Source organism: Colobus angolensis, unplaced genomic scaffold, assembly GCF_000951035.1.
Source record: "Colobus angolensis palliatus isolate OR3802 unplaced genomic scaffold, Cang.pa_1.0 Scaffold34, whole genome shotgun sequence".
NCBI classification, from domain to species: domain Eukaryota; kingdom Metazoa; phylum Chordata; class Mammalia; order Primates; family Cercopithecidae; genus Colobus; species Colobus angolensis.
In genome coordinates this window covers 1,077,921-1,095,660 of record NW_012116710.1, presented here as the reverse complement: position 1 = coordinate 1,095,660, position 17,740 = coordinate 1,077,921, and the positions used below count along the sequence as shown (strand labels likewise).

Sequence of the window (17,740 nt, the reverse complement as noted above, 5' to 3'; positions counted from 1 at the left end):
TCGTGATCCGCCCATCTCGGCCTCCCAAAGTGCTGGGATTACAGGCTTGAGCCACCGCGCCCGGCCCAAAGGAAGATATTCTGGCCATTCAAAACACAGTCAGACATGGATACCAACTTGTGATTCAGCATCTAGAGGAGGGATACTCAACTCCACGTTTCTGAGATGTCTGTGGCTCTGATACAATAAGTAATGTAACAAAAGGTTCATCTTGGTATGCTAGCATCACACTACATTTTAAAAGGCTAGACTGTATTGGTGACTCTAAGTTGATGCTGAACATGGTTCTAAAATTTCCCAAATACCTTAAAGTATATAAGCACCATTACACCAACTACGAAAGGCCATGCAGAGGCTAAAGGACAGTACAGTGAAGTGTTTAAGAACATCAAGTCTGGATTTAGGACTGTTTGGACTCAAACCCTGGCTCCATTCACTTACTGTTGAATGACATTAGGTAAATTACTTTACTTCTTTGAGCTTCAATTTTTACGAAGAAACAACAGTATCTGCCTCATAAGGTTGATGTGAAGAAAGGAAGTTAATTTTCTGTGGTGCTATTTTATATATTTCATATGTAACTGACTATAAGACTCAGATATTTTAAGCATGAAAGAAAAGGGCTTATATTATCCTATCTGAAAAATGTTGTAACTTCAAAGTAGTATTATAAACAACACAAGATTTCAGCTAATCAGACAATTAAAAAACCTTATAAATGCTCATTAGTTAAAATTAGAGATTAATTTGTAATTTCCAGAATAAGACAGATTGGCTTAGGGGAAAAAATATAACTAAACAAAAGAAATGTTTGTCCCTATACAAAAATGTTATTATGAATCTACCCTCAGTGGGGCTTAAAGGAGCCCCTCTGGCTGTAGAGAGAGGTTTGTACTGGTCTGACTCCTTTATGTCTGAGGCATTGTTTATATCAATGGCATGTTTTGGTGCCTTGCTGCCTAAGATGAGGGGTATAGCCTGTGACTAGGGCCCATGAGCAATGTACCATAACTTTAAGAGTTCAACAGTCACAGACTTAAGAGAAAAGTAGCCTTACTGAGAGACCAGGGCTTAGGTGACCTGCCTTACATGCCATGTGATGCTGTCACAAAGAATAAGGTTGGGGAATTATCACTAGCAGGATCCAAGGCTTACCTGCAAGTCCCGGTTTTTTAGATTGCCCAGCCAGAAAGCCTCTCTACAATTGTTGAGGGTGAGCATAGCTTTGACTCTGCAAACTAACAGTTCCAGGGTCTTTTTGAGCAGAGGCACATGTTGTGTGAGTCTCGTGTCCTGGTGAATCTGAATGGAGATAAATAACATCCATCTTTTGTGAGTTTATCATCATGCCTTCATATTTCTTATAGAAACCTTTGAATACTGAATAAGAATACAAGCCCTGCCAATATGGACCAATGTTCCATCAAACAGGAATAGCTTGGCAGAGTAATCCAAAGATACTGGCAGCTAAATAATTCAAAGCCTAGAAGACATACCACTAACACCTCTGGTTCCTCTTCATAACCTCTTTTTTTTTTTTTTTTTATTTTGAGACGGAGTCTCGCTCTGTCGCCCGGGCTGGAGTGCCGTGGCCGGATCTCAGCTCACTGCAAGCTCCGCCTCCCGGGTTTACGCCATTCTCCTGCCTCAGCCTCCCCAGTAGCTGGGACTACAGGCGCCTGCCACTTCGCCCGGCTAATTTTTTGTATTTTTTTTTTTTTAGTAGAGACGGGGTTTCACCGTGTTTAGCCAGGATGGTCTCGATCTCCTGACCTCGTGATCCACCCGTCTCGGCCTCCCAAAGTGCTGGGATTACAGGCTTGAGCCACCGCGCCCGGCCTCTTCATAACCTCTTACTGGCCGATCATCAATGAATTTACCTAAAATATTCTTGAATATATATTTTACTGATATTAAACAACAGAGTAGCCCTGTTTAGCTAAGAGAATTCCTTAAAAATTCACTGTGCAGCCGTGAAGCGGAACTTGCAGTGAGCAGAGATTGCACCACTGCACTCCAGCCTGGGCTACAAAGCGAGACTCCATCTCAAAAAAAAAAAAAAAAAAATTCACTCTTCAGGACCTTATACATTTAGAACCAGAAGAGGAAGTAAGTAACAGAAACTGGACTCAAGAATCATTTGGTTTGCCAGTGACTGCAGAACTCTAGGGTTCTATGTTCATTCAGACAAAACGTGACAATACCTCATTAACTATAAGAAGGCTTCAAGTGGAAAAATCCTTTAATGCTCAGATGTCCTCATAAGACACAGATGCATTCCTTGAAAGTAAGTAGCACAGATGAAAGCCTCTACAGATGGCTGCTTTAGAGCTACCTCCTGTCTCTTGCAGGATCATCACTTACATCACAGTCCTGTCGCCTAGAGGACTTTGCAGAAGTAAACATATGCCAGCATTCTATTCCTCTCACCCAAGAAGTTTCTAGAGGAAAAAGAGCTTTGGAGTTTGAATCAAATTTCAGATGCAGAGATTCCCTTCTAGAGGACTGCCCAATCTCAACCAGCAACTAAGGATTTGCTCTGAATAAACTGCCTTTGGACAGACACAGTCCCAGATATAAATGAAGGACAGTTGCCCATGGATCTCCCAATAGCAACTGCAGATTAAGCCAACAGGCAGGCTGCTGATAGGATCTGCTCCCCTTCTTACCTTGGAATGCCCACACAGGTGATGAAGCAGCCTTGTGTCCAACTGGAAGGTTTCCAGTAAGCTCAGAACATCTTCCTATAACCAATAAGTTTATAAATGCTCTATGAAATGTCCTGATTTCATTTTAGATTCAATATACCCTTGCAATCAAAAGCTCCAAAGAGGATAAACTCTGCAGGTTCCAGCCTATGCTGATAATCATCTTAATTTGCCTCTCAAATAGGAGGAATAGCAGCTACCTCTTATTCTCAACACTCCCATTTCTGTCCCTTGTATAAATCTGAGTTACAAGACCTGCATTTTAGTTTTACATAGGTTACCATGTCTCAGTTTTCCCATCTGCAACATTAGGATAAAATACCACCTTCCTTTTCTCTTTCAGGGCTATGAGGGACCAAACAAATATGGTGAGTGGTTTGTTCAACTTGCTAAGTATGTATAGGAAATAATCTGATTCTATCCTTACTTCATCACTCTAGCTCTGGGTGCCATTGGCTACAAAACTGTCAAGAATGTTCATTACCACACAAAGGGTTTTGTGACACAAAGGAACTTTTTTTTTTTTAATCATTTCTGAGTATACCTACAGAAGCATAAAGGAATAAGCAAATGACACACTGATACATGAGGACCTGAGAGTGCAGTAGCACAATAAAATCAAGCTAAAAGGAAAACCACTGTCGGATCCGGAGAAGAAGTAGAAAGGTGGGTTTGATCCAGAGTGGGTCTGAGGAGTTTAGCCTACTTTGGAATATTCAGTCCTATTTGGGGATCTCTGGCTATAGCTGAAGTGGACCAGAGGAGCCCAGGAAGAACACTCCCAGCCTCACCCAGGAGTCACCATGGACATAACTTCTGAGCAACTCTTCAGTGCATATCTTTGTTCTCTGCTCTTAGCTCTTACCCGGTGTTTTCTAAAACTGAAGTCTAGGAGCGGCATACATTGCTTCAGAAATGCTTCCACAAAGAGACGTCCGTACTGAAGAAGAGATACACACTGTTATCTCTAGCTAAGGTATCTCACTGAAAGGCCCCTTTCTGAGGCAGAATAGCCTCATCCAGCCCAAGGGTTTTATTTTCTTATTTATATATATAAAAAACAAATTGGGAGGGGTCTAAAAGGTTTATTTGGAGAATATAACTTAACACAAAAATCAAATAGGCCTGTTAACTAAGCCCCAGAATTAGGCAGACTTACCTACCACAGATACAGTGGACGGACAGGGAACTTGCTCAGCTCAGGAGTGAGAGCATAGAGGAGTAGAGGGGAGCTGTATCTGAGGATAACTTACTCCCAAGAGGGAAAAACTGGGTAAAGCTGAGGAAGCATATGACCAATTTCTACATTTCCCAATCAGATAAATCACTCCTCTTTCCAACTCACCCAGCTCCCACACTGCGCAAGGGTGGAGTAAAAAGAGATAGAGTGACCAGCAGATAACAAGAATGGGGCACCATCCACGTGGAAGGAAACTTCAGGAGTGGGGAAGTAGCATTCTCCCCATAACATTTTGACTGGACAGGCCGGGCGCGGTGGCTCAAGCCTGTAATCCCAGCACTTTGGGAGGCCGAGACGGGCGGATCACGAGGTCAGGAGTTTGAGACCATCCTGGCTAACACGGTGAAACCCCGTCTCTACTAAAAAATACAAAAAAGCTAGCCGGGCGAGGTGGCTGGCGCCTGTAGTCCCAGCTACTCGGGAGGCTGAGGCAGGAGAATAGCGTAAACCCGGGAGGCGGAGCTTACAGTGAGCTGAGATCCGGCCACTGCACTCCAGCCCGGGCGACAGAGCGAGACTCCGTCTCAAAAAACAAAAACAAAAAAAAAAAAAACAACATTTCGACTGGACTTCCCATCAAATCTAGGGTTAATACAGGCTATTCCCATGAAAGAGAAGTTTGGCAATTCTCAGGATATCAGATCCTACATTTGTAAGGCCACCACATAGACTTTAAAGAAGAATCATCTACTCCTTCCTCCCTTTTGCCTGGTAAGGAATGGCAGGGAAGGTAACTACTGCTCCTAAACTCAACTGCCCTGAAGCCATTCCTCCTAGTACTAAGATTCTTATCAAAAGTTTTCAAATTCATAGGAACACTGGCTTCTCCAATCATCCAACTAGGGTGGGAAAATGTATCCATTGCCTTCCCTAAACTGGCACAGATTCTGGAAACTCTGGCTTGTGGGCAAGAAACTGAGCAATTTATCTTAGCTGAGGTCCTCTCTAGAGTGACCCACAGGAAGAATATGAAACAGGACCCAGTAAATCTCTCACCTTCAAACATACATGCAGAACAGGATAACTGTCAAATACCTGGAGAGGTGAAAGACAAGAAACCAAGGCTGAGATCTGCTCCTTTGAGCACTCCAGCCTCTTTCCCACTGTGCAAAACACAGCCTTGGGTTCTGTAGAGAATTCTAAAATGGAGGAATGTCAACATTTAAAGTAATATTACAAAGCAGAATAAAGTGATTATCATAACTGGAGTTCAAGAAAAGGAAGAGAAGAGCAAAGAGAAATAAACTGATTCCAACTGGAAGTGTTGAGAAGATGGCATTATTAGAGGTCCAAAACCTTGATCTGAAGACTTAAGAAAGACTGGATGAGGCTGGCATGCTGGCTCATGCCTGATATCCCAGCATTTTGGGAGGCGGAGGCTAGTGTATCACTTGAGCCCAGGAGTTCGAGGCCAGCCTGGGTAACAGAATGAGACCCTGTTTCTATAAAAAATAGAAACATTAGCTGGGCATGGTGGCATGTGCCTGTAGTCCCAGCTACTCCAGAGGCTTAAGTGGGAAGATTCTTGAGTCTAGGAGATTGAGGCTGCAGTGAGCTGTGATCACCCTACTGCATTCCAGCCTGGACAACAGAGTAAGATCCTGCCTCAAAACAAAAACAAAAACAAAAGACATGAAAGAGGTGGAAAGGAGAGACAAGGACATTCTAGGCTGGGGGAACAAGCTGAGCAAAACCACGATGGAGTGGGTGAGAGTACATTGTGTTTAAAGGAGAACGAGGGCATTCAGGGTTAGAAGAGGGAATGTGTGCTCAGATCACACAGGACCCAAGGCAAGGTGAAAAAGTGAAGAAATTACAGATGGAAGGAGTCATTAAATAGTATTGTGGCATAAATAGAAGGAAGAAAGGAAGAGGCAAAAAAAAAAAAAATGCCTAGTGAGAAAAAGGGTTATCCAGGATGGGTACGGGGACAAAGGAAGACGACGACTCAGGGAGAGCAGGCCCCAAGGAAGAGTGGGAAGAGGAGCAAGGAGAGTGCATTTTGGAAGCCAGGACACTTGGTTTCTGCAGTTATTTGGTGAGATGGGTCAAGGAGCCTCCATACTCACCTTTATCAAGTTGATGAGGATACTGAAGTCTCGAACAGCCATGTTCCAGTAGAGCAGCTTCTCTTCATGAATCTGGGGCAGCCAAATATATGGGCACCTCTGAGTCATAGCCAAATACTTCCCTTAGTATATTCCCACTTAGATATAGTTCTTGAATTACTAGCTATACAGATATTTAAGCCAATTATCCTTCCCAAGAGATGTAGCAACCAGTGCATCCACAAGATGGTTCTGAGGCCTGCACATGTTGTGGTAACATTAGAACACCTCATACAGACATTCTAAAAAGTTTCCTCTTCAGCAATTCCTAAGTAAGTAAAAGCCTTTGCAACATGTACTGGCCATCAGACCAGTTGCGGTGGTTCATGCCTATAATCCCAGCACTTTGGGAGGCTGAGGCGGGAAGATTGCTTGAGCCTAAGAGTTCAAGACCGGCCTGAGCAACATGACAAAACCCCGCCTCTACTAAAAATAGAAAAATTAGCCAGGCATGGTGGCGTGCATTTGTGGTCCCAGCTATTCAGGAGGCTGAGGTGGGAGGATCATCTGAGCCCAGAAGGCAAAGGTTGCAGTGAGCCAAGTTTGCACCACTGTACTCCAACCTGGATGTCAGACTCAGACCCTGTCTCAAAAAGAAAAAGAAAAAACATATATTGGCTGTAGCTTCTCTGCTTCCCTATGCTAGCCCTTTACTTGTGGAGCTCTGTTCTGGTTAGCAGGCTGCCAAGATCCACAGTATCTCAAACAGACTGGCTTACCTCATGTCAGTTAACAGGAGGCAAACTGGGCAATAGCCAAGGAAAACAGAGCCCATTCCTCATCTCTAACTAGAGGGAAAGGAAATTAAACTAGGAACTCTTTGAAAAAAATCCTGAATCTCAGAAACTCAAAACAAAACAAAACAAAAAACAGCTTAGGAGAAAACTTGGACCCAAGAAATAGAATCAGCAACTTCCAACAGGCGCACTGGTGTATGTCTGTAATCCCAGCACTTTGGGAGGCCGCGGCGGGTGGATCATGAGGTTAGGAGTTCGAGACCAGTCTGGCCAACATGGTGAAACCCTGTCTCTACTAAAAAATACAAAAATTAGCCGGGTGTGGTGGCACATGCCTATAATCCCAGCTACTCAGGAGTCTGAGGCAGAAGAATTGCCTGAACCCAGGAGGCAAGGTTGCAGTGAGCCGAGATCATGCCACTGCACTCCAGTCTGGGCAACAGAGCAAGCAAGACTCTGTCTCAGGGAAAGGAAAAAAAAAAAAAAATCAGCAACTTCCAAGTAATCCAAAGTCCACTTCTTGAAGTGACTATATCTTACTCACCTGCTGCGAGTCTGCTGCTGTGCCAGGCTCAATTTTTTTCACTGTCTTCTCTAGTTCAGCCATCATCACACGGAAGAAAACAACAAAAGTGTGCCTAGAAGACGAGAAAAGCATGCATGCCTACGCCATCATGCACTGCTTAGAACTACTTAGGAAGAATCAGGAACCAAAAGTATCTTCCTTCCCTACCTCTCTAAACGTCCTTTCACTAGGGTCCTTAGTAAGAGGATGGGGGAGTGGAAAGGACTCAGTAATAGGGACTCAGTAATAGGTCCAAGAAGATTGCCTGTCAAACAATGGAATTAACTTTATGAAAGGACGTGGTATGGTAGTATGGAGAAAGTAGTGAAGTAACAGTGAGAAGATCTGAGTTTGAGTCCTAGTTCTATGTTTATTTTATTGCACGTGTAAGCTTGAGAATTTCCCTAGCTCTCATTTTCCTCAACAGTAAAATAGGGGCAATGATACCAACCTCACAGAATTATCAAAAGGATCAAATGAGATAAAGTAAAAGTGCTTTATAAACTGAAAAGACTACAAATGTTAAGATAACTATTGATATTCTGAGACACAAACCCATTAAGTGAGACATACATGTGAGCACCCTGTTCTCAAGATGGCTAAAATATCTCAGCTGGGCACAATAGCTCACGCCTGTAATCCCAGCAATTTGGGAGGCCAAGGCAGGCAGATCACCTGAGGTCGGGTTCAAGACTAGCCTGGCCAACATGGTGAAACCCAATCTCTACTAAAAATACAAAAATTAGCCGGGTGTGGTGGTGGGCTGTAATCCCAGTTACTTGAAAGGCTGGGGTAGGAGAATCGCTTGAACCCAGGAGGTAGAGGTTGCAGTGAACTGAGATTGCGCCACTGCACTCCAGCCTGGGTGGCAAGTTTTCTCAAAAACAAAACAATACAAAACAAAAACCACCAGGGTCCCCTCAAATGTATTAGCTGAGAGCCCTTGAAAGGAATGCATAGCAAACTCTCTTTATTTAATGCATGATTATATCTACTGTCTATATCAGAATTAGATGAGGAGGAGCAAAGCAGTTGTGTGGAAGCTACATACATTGGACAGTGTGATTATGATTCTTTTTTTTTTGAGATGGAGTTTCGCTCTTGCTGCTCAGGCTGGAGTGCAGTGGCGCAATCCCGGCTCACTGTAACCTCTGCCTCCCAGGTTCAAGCGATTCTCCTGCCTCAGTCTCATAAATAGCTGGGATTACAGGCATGTGCCACCACGCCCAGCTAATTTTTGTATTTTTAGTAGGGATGGAGTTTCACTACGTTGGTCAGGTGGGTCTCAAACTCCTGACCTCAAGGTAATCCACCTGCCTCAGCCTCCTAAAGTGCTGGGATTAAGGGGTGAGCCACCACACCCAGCCTGATAATGATTCTATCTTAAGGGAAAAACTGGAGGAAAGAACTCCCGTACCTGGTCAGTGTAGGGAATGTGGAGGAAGACACATCTTTAGGAGAGTTGATCAGTTCTGGGACACCAACACCAGCAATCTCCTCTATGGCCTTCAGAATGCTATCTGTGTGCTCCAGGTAGATACTGCATTGAGAGTCAAATATTTGACCCACTGATTAACAAAGTAGAATACAACTGCAGATTCCTCTAATTCCTCTATGATCTGAATTAACAATAAGCAGTTAGCTGACAGCCTAAAACAGAACCAGAGGATCTTAAGATCCACATGTTCCAAATTGTGTTCATTTTTGACCTACTTCATTGTTTTCAAATTCCCACTAAAAAGGTCATTTGTCCAGTCTCTGACAAAAAACAGTAGCAAAATAGAAAATGGCTATTTGGCTCATTGGAAGAAACCAAACATCTCACCAGAGCAAAGCATGGAGCTGGTCATTAGAGATGCTGCTTTTCTCTTTATCCCCACTTGGCCACACCCGACAGAGGAATTGTCTGGCAAGGGAAGCTGTTAGAAAAAAAGACAAAGGAATCTTACATAGGGGAACTTGACCTCATTCTTGCTTTTCAGGCTTTTGAGGATATCGATCAAAAGGATTATTAGTTTACATTTACTAAGATGTTCCCGGTCTAACAGGCAACTTACAAAAAGCTGTCATGTTCCTGAACCACTGGCCCTTTTGCCAGACATAAACTCATCTGTCTAAGGCTCAACATGTCCCACCCCAACCCCATCCTGAAACACACAAACATGCAAACATGAGCATAAATACAGACACACAGAGAAAAGGAATGCTGCTGGGCAGTGGGAAGGCCAATCTTGTTCCTCCTGAGCTGGCCAATAGCAGTGGTCACCTCCAAGATTCAGACCAAACCTTCCCCTTTTAATCAACAGGGAAAAATAAAGGTTTGTTTTGCATTTTTATCTCACTTTCTGATGTGCTGCAAACTAGGATGAGCTGCATTCTAGGAGCTATTATAAAAGACAGTTAAAGAAAGAAGCCAGGGCTGGGCACAGTGGCTCACGCCTGTAATCCCAGCACTTTGGGAGGCCGAGGCAGGCGGATCACGAGGTCAGGAGTTTGCCACCAGCCCGACCAACATGGTGAAACCCTGTCTCTACTAAAAATACAAAAATTGGCCAGGCATGGTGGTGCATGCCTGTAATCCCAGCTACCTGAAAGGCTGAGGCAGGAGAATCGCTCGGACCTCAGAGGTGGAGGGTTGCAGTGAGCCAAGATCGCACCATTGTACTCCAACCTGGGCGACAGAGCTAGACTCCATCTCAAAAAAAAAAAAAAAAAGAAAAAGAAAAGAAAAAGGCCAGGGAAGAGGCTAGTATTTCTTTACACTTGACCCTGACTTCTCCTTTATCTCCTACTTTATTAACCTCATGGTTTGTGTAGTTTTGTCAAATGTCTCAGATAATTTTTTTTTTTTTTGGAAAGGAAGAACATGATTAAACTTAAGCCAAAGAGAAAACTATCCACTCAGCTTGTCTAACCAAACTCAGACTAAGCAATTTTAGCAGAAATCAGTCAGGTTGTTCTGGGTAAATGACCTTCTTGGTATAGTAAGAGGGCCTGTCTGAGGTTATGTGGGGACTTACATGTAAAAATGTCCTGGGAAGCCCCAAGTTTACAAGTGTGAGATATTAGCCCTATTCGTTAAAAAAAAAAAAAAAAAAAAGGATCTGGGGCCCATCACCAATTTTTTCTTTGTTCTGAGTAGAAGCTGTCGATTTCTCCAAAATAACCATCAAAAGTCTGATGAGATAAAGAGCACACTGGAAACTGGGAATGCTTTGATGGAAATTCTGCAAGTAATGGAAGCTCTGGCTGTAAGAAAACAAGAAAAACAAACAAATGCAATAATATCCTATGTATTACAGATATATTTAAATCCACATGACGTGCCCAAGTCCCTTTAAGTGTTTGATGGCCTAATCAGAATCCTCCTTATTTTCAGGTGCTTTAGTAACAACCCTCTTCAAGCATCTCGGTAGAAAACCATACCTTTGTATGGAAAAAGCCAGGGCAGAAGACAGCCCCATGGATGGAATGTTGGCCTTGAAGGGGTCATGCATGCTGAGAAACCCAAGCACCACGCTAATATGTACAACCCTAGATAAATTATCTGCTCTTTAAAGTCTTAGGCAATACACTGAAAATAATTTTTAAAATCTGGGTTCACAGGCCAGCCATGGTGGCTCATGCCTGTAATCCTAGCACTTTGGTAGGCTGAGACAGGCAGATCACCTGAGCTCAGGAATTAGAGACCAGCCTGGCCACATGGTGAAAATATCTCTACAAAAATACAAAAATTAGCAGGGTGTGGTGGCATGCGCATGTAATCCCAGCTACTTGGAAGGCTGAGGCAGGACAATCACTTGAGCCCAGAAGGCGGAGGTTGCAGTGAGCCGAGATCACTCCAGCCGGGGTGACAAAGTGCGACTCTCTCTCTCAAAAAAAAATAAATAAAAATAAATAAAAGAAGAAATAAGGTCCTGACCTATAGACAGGGATGATAAGCACTGACTGCTGACCCAGTGACGGTCTAGGTTATCAAGGGAAGTGAGAGAAAGACCAAGTCAAATCTGACTGAAGGGGGAGGGGGCCGAAAAGCCATGCCCCTGAGATCATCTCACCTCCCTTGTCCACTGCCTACCCCTCAGCCATGTAAGGTCTTCCTACAAGACAAGGGGAAAGAAACAAGTTATCAGTGATAACTAGCTGCTGCCTAATTACCCAACCCTGCTGGGAGACAGTAGGTCCCTGGATAATCAAGAGTTGATTACAGATGGTCAATGTTTTCATCATTATTACTTGAAAAGGCTGAGTTTATGGGCTGATACATTCATGAAGATTTAGCATGATTATTCAAGGCTTCTAATACTTCAGGATTTATCAGAATACATAGATGAGAACGCTCATATATGAGGAGAGTAGCTGAAAATAATTTCCTTTACAACTACTGAAAGACACCCAGGTTATTTTCAAGAAAGTTGCCAATCCTGTTCCTAGGAGTTTCTTGGGACAATAATCTTGGCTATGTAGTCTGACTCACCTGAGCAGTTCCTCCAAAGGTTGGCTGTGTTCTCCCTGTTTCAGTCGGCTACTAAGGACATGGAGGGCTGAATACAGTAAATTCTGATTTTCAGGTTGAGAAAATCCACTCCTAAGGAAGTCAAGGTAAGAGGGGTTAGCTTAGTTTCTGGAAAACTACTTGGATAATATTTAAGGATCCTGGCCTCCAGTCTATAGCATCAATAGTTTAACAGTTTAAAAAAAGAATTGAGAGGTCAGGCGTGGTGGCTCATGCCTGTAATTCCAGCACTTTGGGAGGCCGAGGCGGGCGAATCACGAGGTCAACAGATGGAGACCATCTTGGACAACATGGTGAAACCCCGTCTCTACTGAAAATACAAAAATTAGCTGGGCGTGGTGGCGGGCGCCCGTAGTCCCAGCTACTCGGGAGGCTAAGGCAGGAGAATCGCTGGAACCAGGGAGGTGGAGGTTGCAGTGAGCCGAGATTGTGCCACTGCGCTCTAGCCTGGTGACAGAGTGAGACTCCATCTCAAAAAAAAAAAAAAAAAAAAAAAAATTGAAATGGAAAGTACTGAAGTACCAAATTCAATCACAGCTCTAAGTATCAGAGTAGAAATTGAAATACATCCAAAGTAATCTCTCCTGAAGTCTTCATAGGTTTCTTTTCTTCTTTCTTGTCACAGGTGTGAGCCACCACGCCTGGGCCATAGGTTTATTTTCAAGGGCAAAAAGCTCTCCTTCATTCCCTACATTTTAGAGATATGTAGTCTTCTTCAAAAATACAGGAATAATTTTGTCAAACTGCTAAATCAATGTCCAGCCCATAGTGGTACTTACCCATTCTCCTACATTAACCAGTCAAGTCTTGACATTTCTGTCTTTGGATTACCTTTCATACTGTCCCTTCCTTTCCAAGCCCAGACCATCATTTTGGCCAGGCCCCTATCAATACATGTGTAGATCATAGTGACACATTCTGAGTGTTCTTTTTGCATCCCTTTTCAATCTGTCCTGCACTCTGCTGCCAGAAGGGTTTTCCTAAACCACTGCTTTCATTGTATCATGGCTGTGATCATAAAACTCCAAAATGGCTTCCCTGGACAACATTTAAATTATTCTGCCTGACTTTTGACGCCCAGCACAATCTGACTTCCCAGATCTTCTCTAGAAGCATTTTCCCGATCACCAGTGATAGTAATTCTTCTTTTCAACAAATGTATTCTGAGGGCCTATTAGGTGTCAGGTTTTATGTCTACCATAGCTTCAATGAGATATAATTGATGTACAGCCAATTTCATGTATTTAAAATGTTGGATTTGGGCCAGGTATGGCGGCTCACGCCTCTAATGCCAGCACTTTGGGAGGCTGAGGCAGGTGGATCACTTGAGCTCAGGGGTTTGAGACCAGCCTGGGGCAACATGGCGAAACCCTGTCTCTACCAAAGAAAAACAAAAAAAAAAGCAAAAATTAGCTGGGCATGGTGGTACGTGCCTGCAGTCCCAACTGCTTGAGAGGCTGAGGTGGGAGGATTTATAAGCCTGGAAGGCAGAGGTTGCAGTGAGCTACGATTGTGTCACTGCACTCCAGCCTGGGCAACAGAGCAAGACCCTGTCTCAGGGAAAAAAAAAAAAAAGCCGGTTGTGGTGGCTTACACCTGTAATCCCAGCTCTTTGGGAGGGTAGATCACGAGGTCAGGAGTTCAAGATCAGCGTGGCCAAGATAGTGAAACCCCGTCTCTACTAAAAATACAAAAATTAGCCGGGCATGGTGGCAGTCGCCTGTATTCTCAGCTATTCAGGAGGCTGAGGCAGGAGAATCACTTGAACCTGGGCGGCAGAGGTTATAGTGAGCTGAGATCGTGCCACTGCACTCCAGCCTGGGTGACAGAGTGAGACTCCATCACACACACACACACACACACACACACATGCACACAAGCATGGGAAACAAGTTTAGAATATACTATGTAAAACCACAGGCTAAATTGCTAAAAATATTCCTGTACCAGACCCTGGTAGACATATGCTTTCATTTCCCTTGGTTAAATACCTAAAGACAGAATGGCTGAGACACATGGTAGGTGCATCTCTAGCTTTTTAAGAAACTACCAAACTATTTCCCAATATGGATGTACCATTGTAAAGTCCCCCTAGAACCATGTGAGAGCTCCAGATGCTCCACATTCTCACCAACACTTGGCATGCTAAGTCTTTTTAATGTAGCTATGCTAGTGAGTGTGTTGTGCTATCTCATTGTGCTTTTAATTTGCATTTCCTTAAGAAGTAATAAATAAACATCCTTTCATGTATTTATTCTAATTATTGTTTTTATAATTTTTAGAGATGATTTATTTTCTGTGTTAACTTCGTTGGGCCATTGTGCCCAGATTTTTTTTTGAGACAAGGTCTGGTTCTGTTGCCCAGATTGGAGTGCAGTGTTGCAATCTTGGCTCACTGCAACCTCTGCCTCACAGGCTCAAGCCATCCTGTCACCTCAGCCTCCTGAGTAGCTGGGACTACAGATGCATGCCACCATGCCCAGATAATTTTTGTATTTTTTGTAAAGATAGGGTTTTGCCGTGCTGCCCAGGCTGGTCTCGAACTCCTAAGCTCAAGTTATCCACCCACTTGGGCCTCCCGAAGTGTTGGGATTACAGGCATAAGCCACAATGTCAGGCCCCTTTCACACGTGCCATCCATAAGTCTCCTTGATAAATTGTTCAAATTTTTTGTCAGGCACTGCTTTTAAGTACTGAGGATATTAAAATGACAGACATCTGCCTTCATGGAGCTCAGAGTCTAGCAGGAAAGACTGATGAACAAGTAATTATAATAAAACGAGATTAAGTTTTATCACAAATGGATACCAGAGTGTTAGAAGAGAACTGGGGGTTAGAGAGGCAGGATGGATGCTTAAGTCCAGATCTCAAGAGATGTGATGAGTCAGAAAAAGTTGGGGATCAAGAAGAGCGGGGGTCCTGGCAGGAGAATGAACATGTGCAAAGCCTCCCACATAAAAGCTATATGGGGTGCTGAAATTAACTCAGTGAAGCTGGAGGCAGAGTATAACATAATAAATGGAATAGCAGGAGTCAGAAGAAGACCTAGAGTCTAGGTAAGAGAGTTTTTTTTTTTTTTTTTTTTTTTGAGACGGAGTGTCGCTCTGTCGCCCAGGCTAGAGTGCAGTGGCCAGATCTCAGCTCACTGCAAGCTCCGCCTCCTGGGTTCACGCCATTCTCCTGCCTCAGCCTCCTGAGTAGCTGGGACTACAGGCGCCCGCCACCTCGCCTGGCTAGTTTTTTGTCTTTTTTTTAGTAGAGATGGGGTTTCACCGTGTTAGCCAGGATGGTCTCGATCTCCTGACCTCGTGATCCGCCCGTCTCGGCCTCCCAAAGTGCTGGGATTACAGGCTTGAGCCACCGCGCCCGGCCCGAGAGTTTTAACTCAAGAAAAATCTAAGAGCAATCAGAAATCCAAATTGGGATAGGATCAAATTGGGTTTATGTTAGGAAGATCACTCTTACTGCCATGTGAAGAATGGACTGAGAGATGCCAAATGTGAACCTAGCCCAGTCCAGGTTGAGAGATAATGGGAGTCTGGAAGCAGTGGAGAAACAGGGACAGATGGCTATCTAGATGTTATCTATAACAGAAAATAAAATTTGGCAATCAGATGTGGGAAAAAGACGGTGGAGAGCAGAGGGAGGGACAAAGAATAACTCCTGGTTTCTGGTTCAGGCAACTGGTGGTACCATGTACTAAGCCAGACAAAGCTGAAGGAGCGTGCTAGGGATGACACATTCCATTTTGGATGTGGAATCTGAGGTGTCAATGACACATCTAAGGAGGTGTTGAGTAGGCAGTTGGATATAAATGCCTATAGCTCAGAAAATAAATTTTGGCTAAATTTAAGCTTGGGTAGGATTGACCAGAAATCTTGTATAATGAGAACAGAGGGCCCAAGGTCTGTCCCTGACGAACCAAAGTATTTAAGGGGCACACCTCCCTTAGTTCTACTTTTGTCCATGTTGTCCCTTCCACCTCCTTCATCTCTCTAAAGGCCATGTACCCTTCTGGGGTTCCCTCGAGTCCCACTGTTTCCATGAAGGTATCATGGAATAGTCCAGCTCACACTGTGTTCAGCTCGTCACCAAACAATCTGGAATTAAAGCATGCTAAAGGAAACTGGACTGAGGATCAGATGGCCAGATCTGTTATATGTTAGCTCATCAGCAAGTCACCTAATTTATAAAATGGTTAACAATAGTGACTCCAAAGGACTCAGAGGGTACAAGATCAAACAAAATAATACAGACAAGAACACTCCCACAAAATTAAAGAACCATATTTACATAAGGTTTTTGAAACTTTTCTTTCTTTTCTACATTTCAGTGCCTTGGTGACTGTTAAGTAAAAGCAAGTATATAATCATTTCTCTCCACACTTCCCACATACTTACCAAGCAAAAAGCCCGTGAAAAATCTGCAGCAGCCTTTGATAGCAGGAAGACATTATGTGGTACTCCTGAACTTTCATTCCTGGTCCATCAACTACACCGTGATTCTCAGCAGCTAAACACTAAAAATAAAAATGATTTTAGGACAGTTGCTTCAGTAATTGTCCTCATTTTCCTTTTTCTCAGCCAAAAATGAAATCTCATATTTGCTTAGTGGCTTCTAAGTCTAGGCTTCTGACCTGAAAATAGTTGTGAATGTTCTCCAGGTGGTTACACATTGGGGTCACCAGTTGAAAAACACAATGAACAATTTCTTGGGCAGATCTCTGTTGGAGATGTGAGAATCCAATATTCCGGCTTCCTTTGTTCTATAATAAATTCAGAGTTATGAGCAAAGAAATTGCTGGATAGCTTCTCAGAAACTAAGGGTTCGCAATGGAGTCAAGTCAAACCTGTGTCACCAGGTAGGAGCGGATGGGAGAAATGAGTTGTTCACCTAAGACTATATTCTAACAGAGGGATAAAAAATCTTGCTCCATCTTCTAATGACTGAGAGATTGGCTTTTGTAGAGGAGGAACAGTGTTTGCTTGAGACATATAGCCCTATCATAACTAATCAGATAAAGGTCACATAAAAGTAGAAATCATTTAGGTTGACAAATGTAGAGCAATAGACTCCTTCTTTTTTTTTTTTTTTTTTTGAGATGGAGTCTTGCTCTGTCGCCCAGGCTGGAGTGCAGTGGCCGGATCTCAGCTCACTGCAAGCTCCCCTTCCCGGGTTCACGCCATTCTCCTGTCTCAGCCTCCTGAGTAGCTGGGACTACAGGCGCCCGCCACCTCGCCCGGCTAGGTTTTTGTATTTTTTAGTAGAGACGGGGATTCACCGTGTTAGCCAGGATGGTCTTGATCTCCTGACCTTGTGATCCGCCCGCCTCGGCCTCCCAAAGTGCTGGGATTACAGGCTTGAGCCACTGCGCCCGGCCTAGACTCCTTCTTATAACTTTTTTTTTTTCTTTTGAGACGAAGTTCTGTTCTGTCACCCAGGCTGGAGTACAGTGGCACAATCACAGCTCACTGCAGCCTTGAATTCCTGGGTTCAAGTGATCCTCTCACCTCAGCCTCCCAAGTAGCTGAGACCACAGGCACATGCCAACAAACATGGCTAGTTTTTGTAATTTTTGTAGAGATGGGATTTAACCACATTGCCCAGGCTGGTCTCGAACTCCTGAGCTCAAGCAATCCACCATCTTGGCCTACCAAAGTGTTGGATTAAAGGATTAAAGGCGTGAGCCACTGTGCCCTGCCTCCCTCTTATAATTGAAAAACAAACAAACAAACAAACAAATGTAAAAGCCTGGGCAACATGCTGAAACTCTTATTTACAAAAAATACAAAAATTAGCTGAGTGTGGTAGCACATGCCTGTAGTCCTAGCTACTCAGGAGGCTGAGGTCGGAGGATTACTTGAAT

General features: G+C 43.7%; 2 protein-coding genes across 2 annotated transcripts in view; one reads left to right on the top strand and one right to left on the bottom strand.

Annotated features, from left to right (window-relative positions):
- Window positions 1–16,419, top strand: part of FANCD2OS (FANCD2 opposite strand) — a 34,940-nt gene extending 18,521 nt beyond the window's left edge. The window contains exon 3 of the mRNA XM_011952257.1: window positions 16,208–16,419. The gene's annotated coding sequence lies outside the window, so the exon portion shown is untranslated. The remainder of the gene's footprint in view (window positions 1–16,207) is intronic.
- Window positions 1–17,740, bottom strand: part of FANCD2 (Fanconi anemia, complementation group D2) — a 78,702-nt gene that overhangs the window by 6,722 nt on the left and 54,240 nt on the right. The window contains exons 31-42 of the mRNA XM_011952507.1: window positions 16,511–16,639; window positions 16,275–16,393; window positions 11,836–11,946; window positions 10,477–10,607; window positions 9,184–9,277; window positions 8,776–8,898; window positions 7,338–7,431; window positions 6,018–6,089; window positions 4,945–4,983; window positions 3,574–3,648; window positions 2,670–2,744; window positions 1,156–1,302 (exon numbers count right to left, since the gene is read on the bottom strand). Coding sequence (XP_011807897.1) covers window positions 1,156–1,302; window positions 2,670–2,744; window positions 3,574–3,648; window positions 4,945–4,983; window positions 6,018–6,089; window positions 7,338–7,431; window positions 8,776–8,898; window positions 9,184–9,277; window positions 10,477–10,607; window positions 11,836–11,946; window positions 16,275–16,393; window positions 16,511–16,639 — 1,209 coding nt within the window. The remainder of the gene's footprint in view (window positions 1–1,155; window positions 1,303–2,669; window positions 2,745–3,573; window positions 3,649–4,944; window positions 4,984–6,017; window positions 6,090–7,337; window positions 7,432–8,775; window positions 8,899–9,183; window positions 9,278–10,476; window positions 10,608–11,835; window positions 11,947–16,274; window positions 16,394–16,510; window positions 16,640–17,740) is intronic.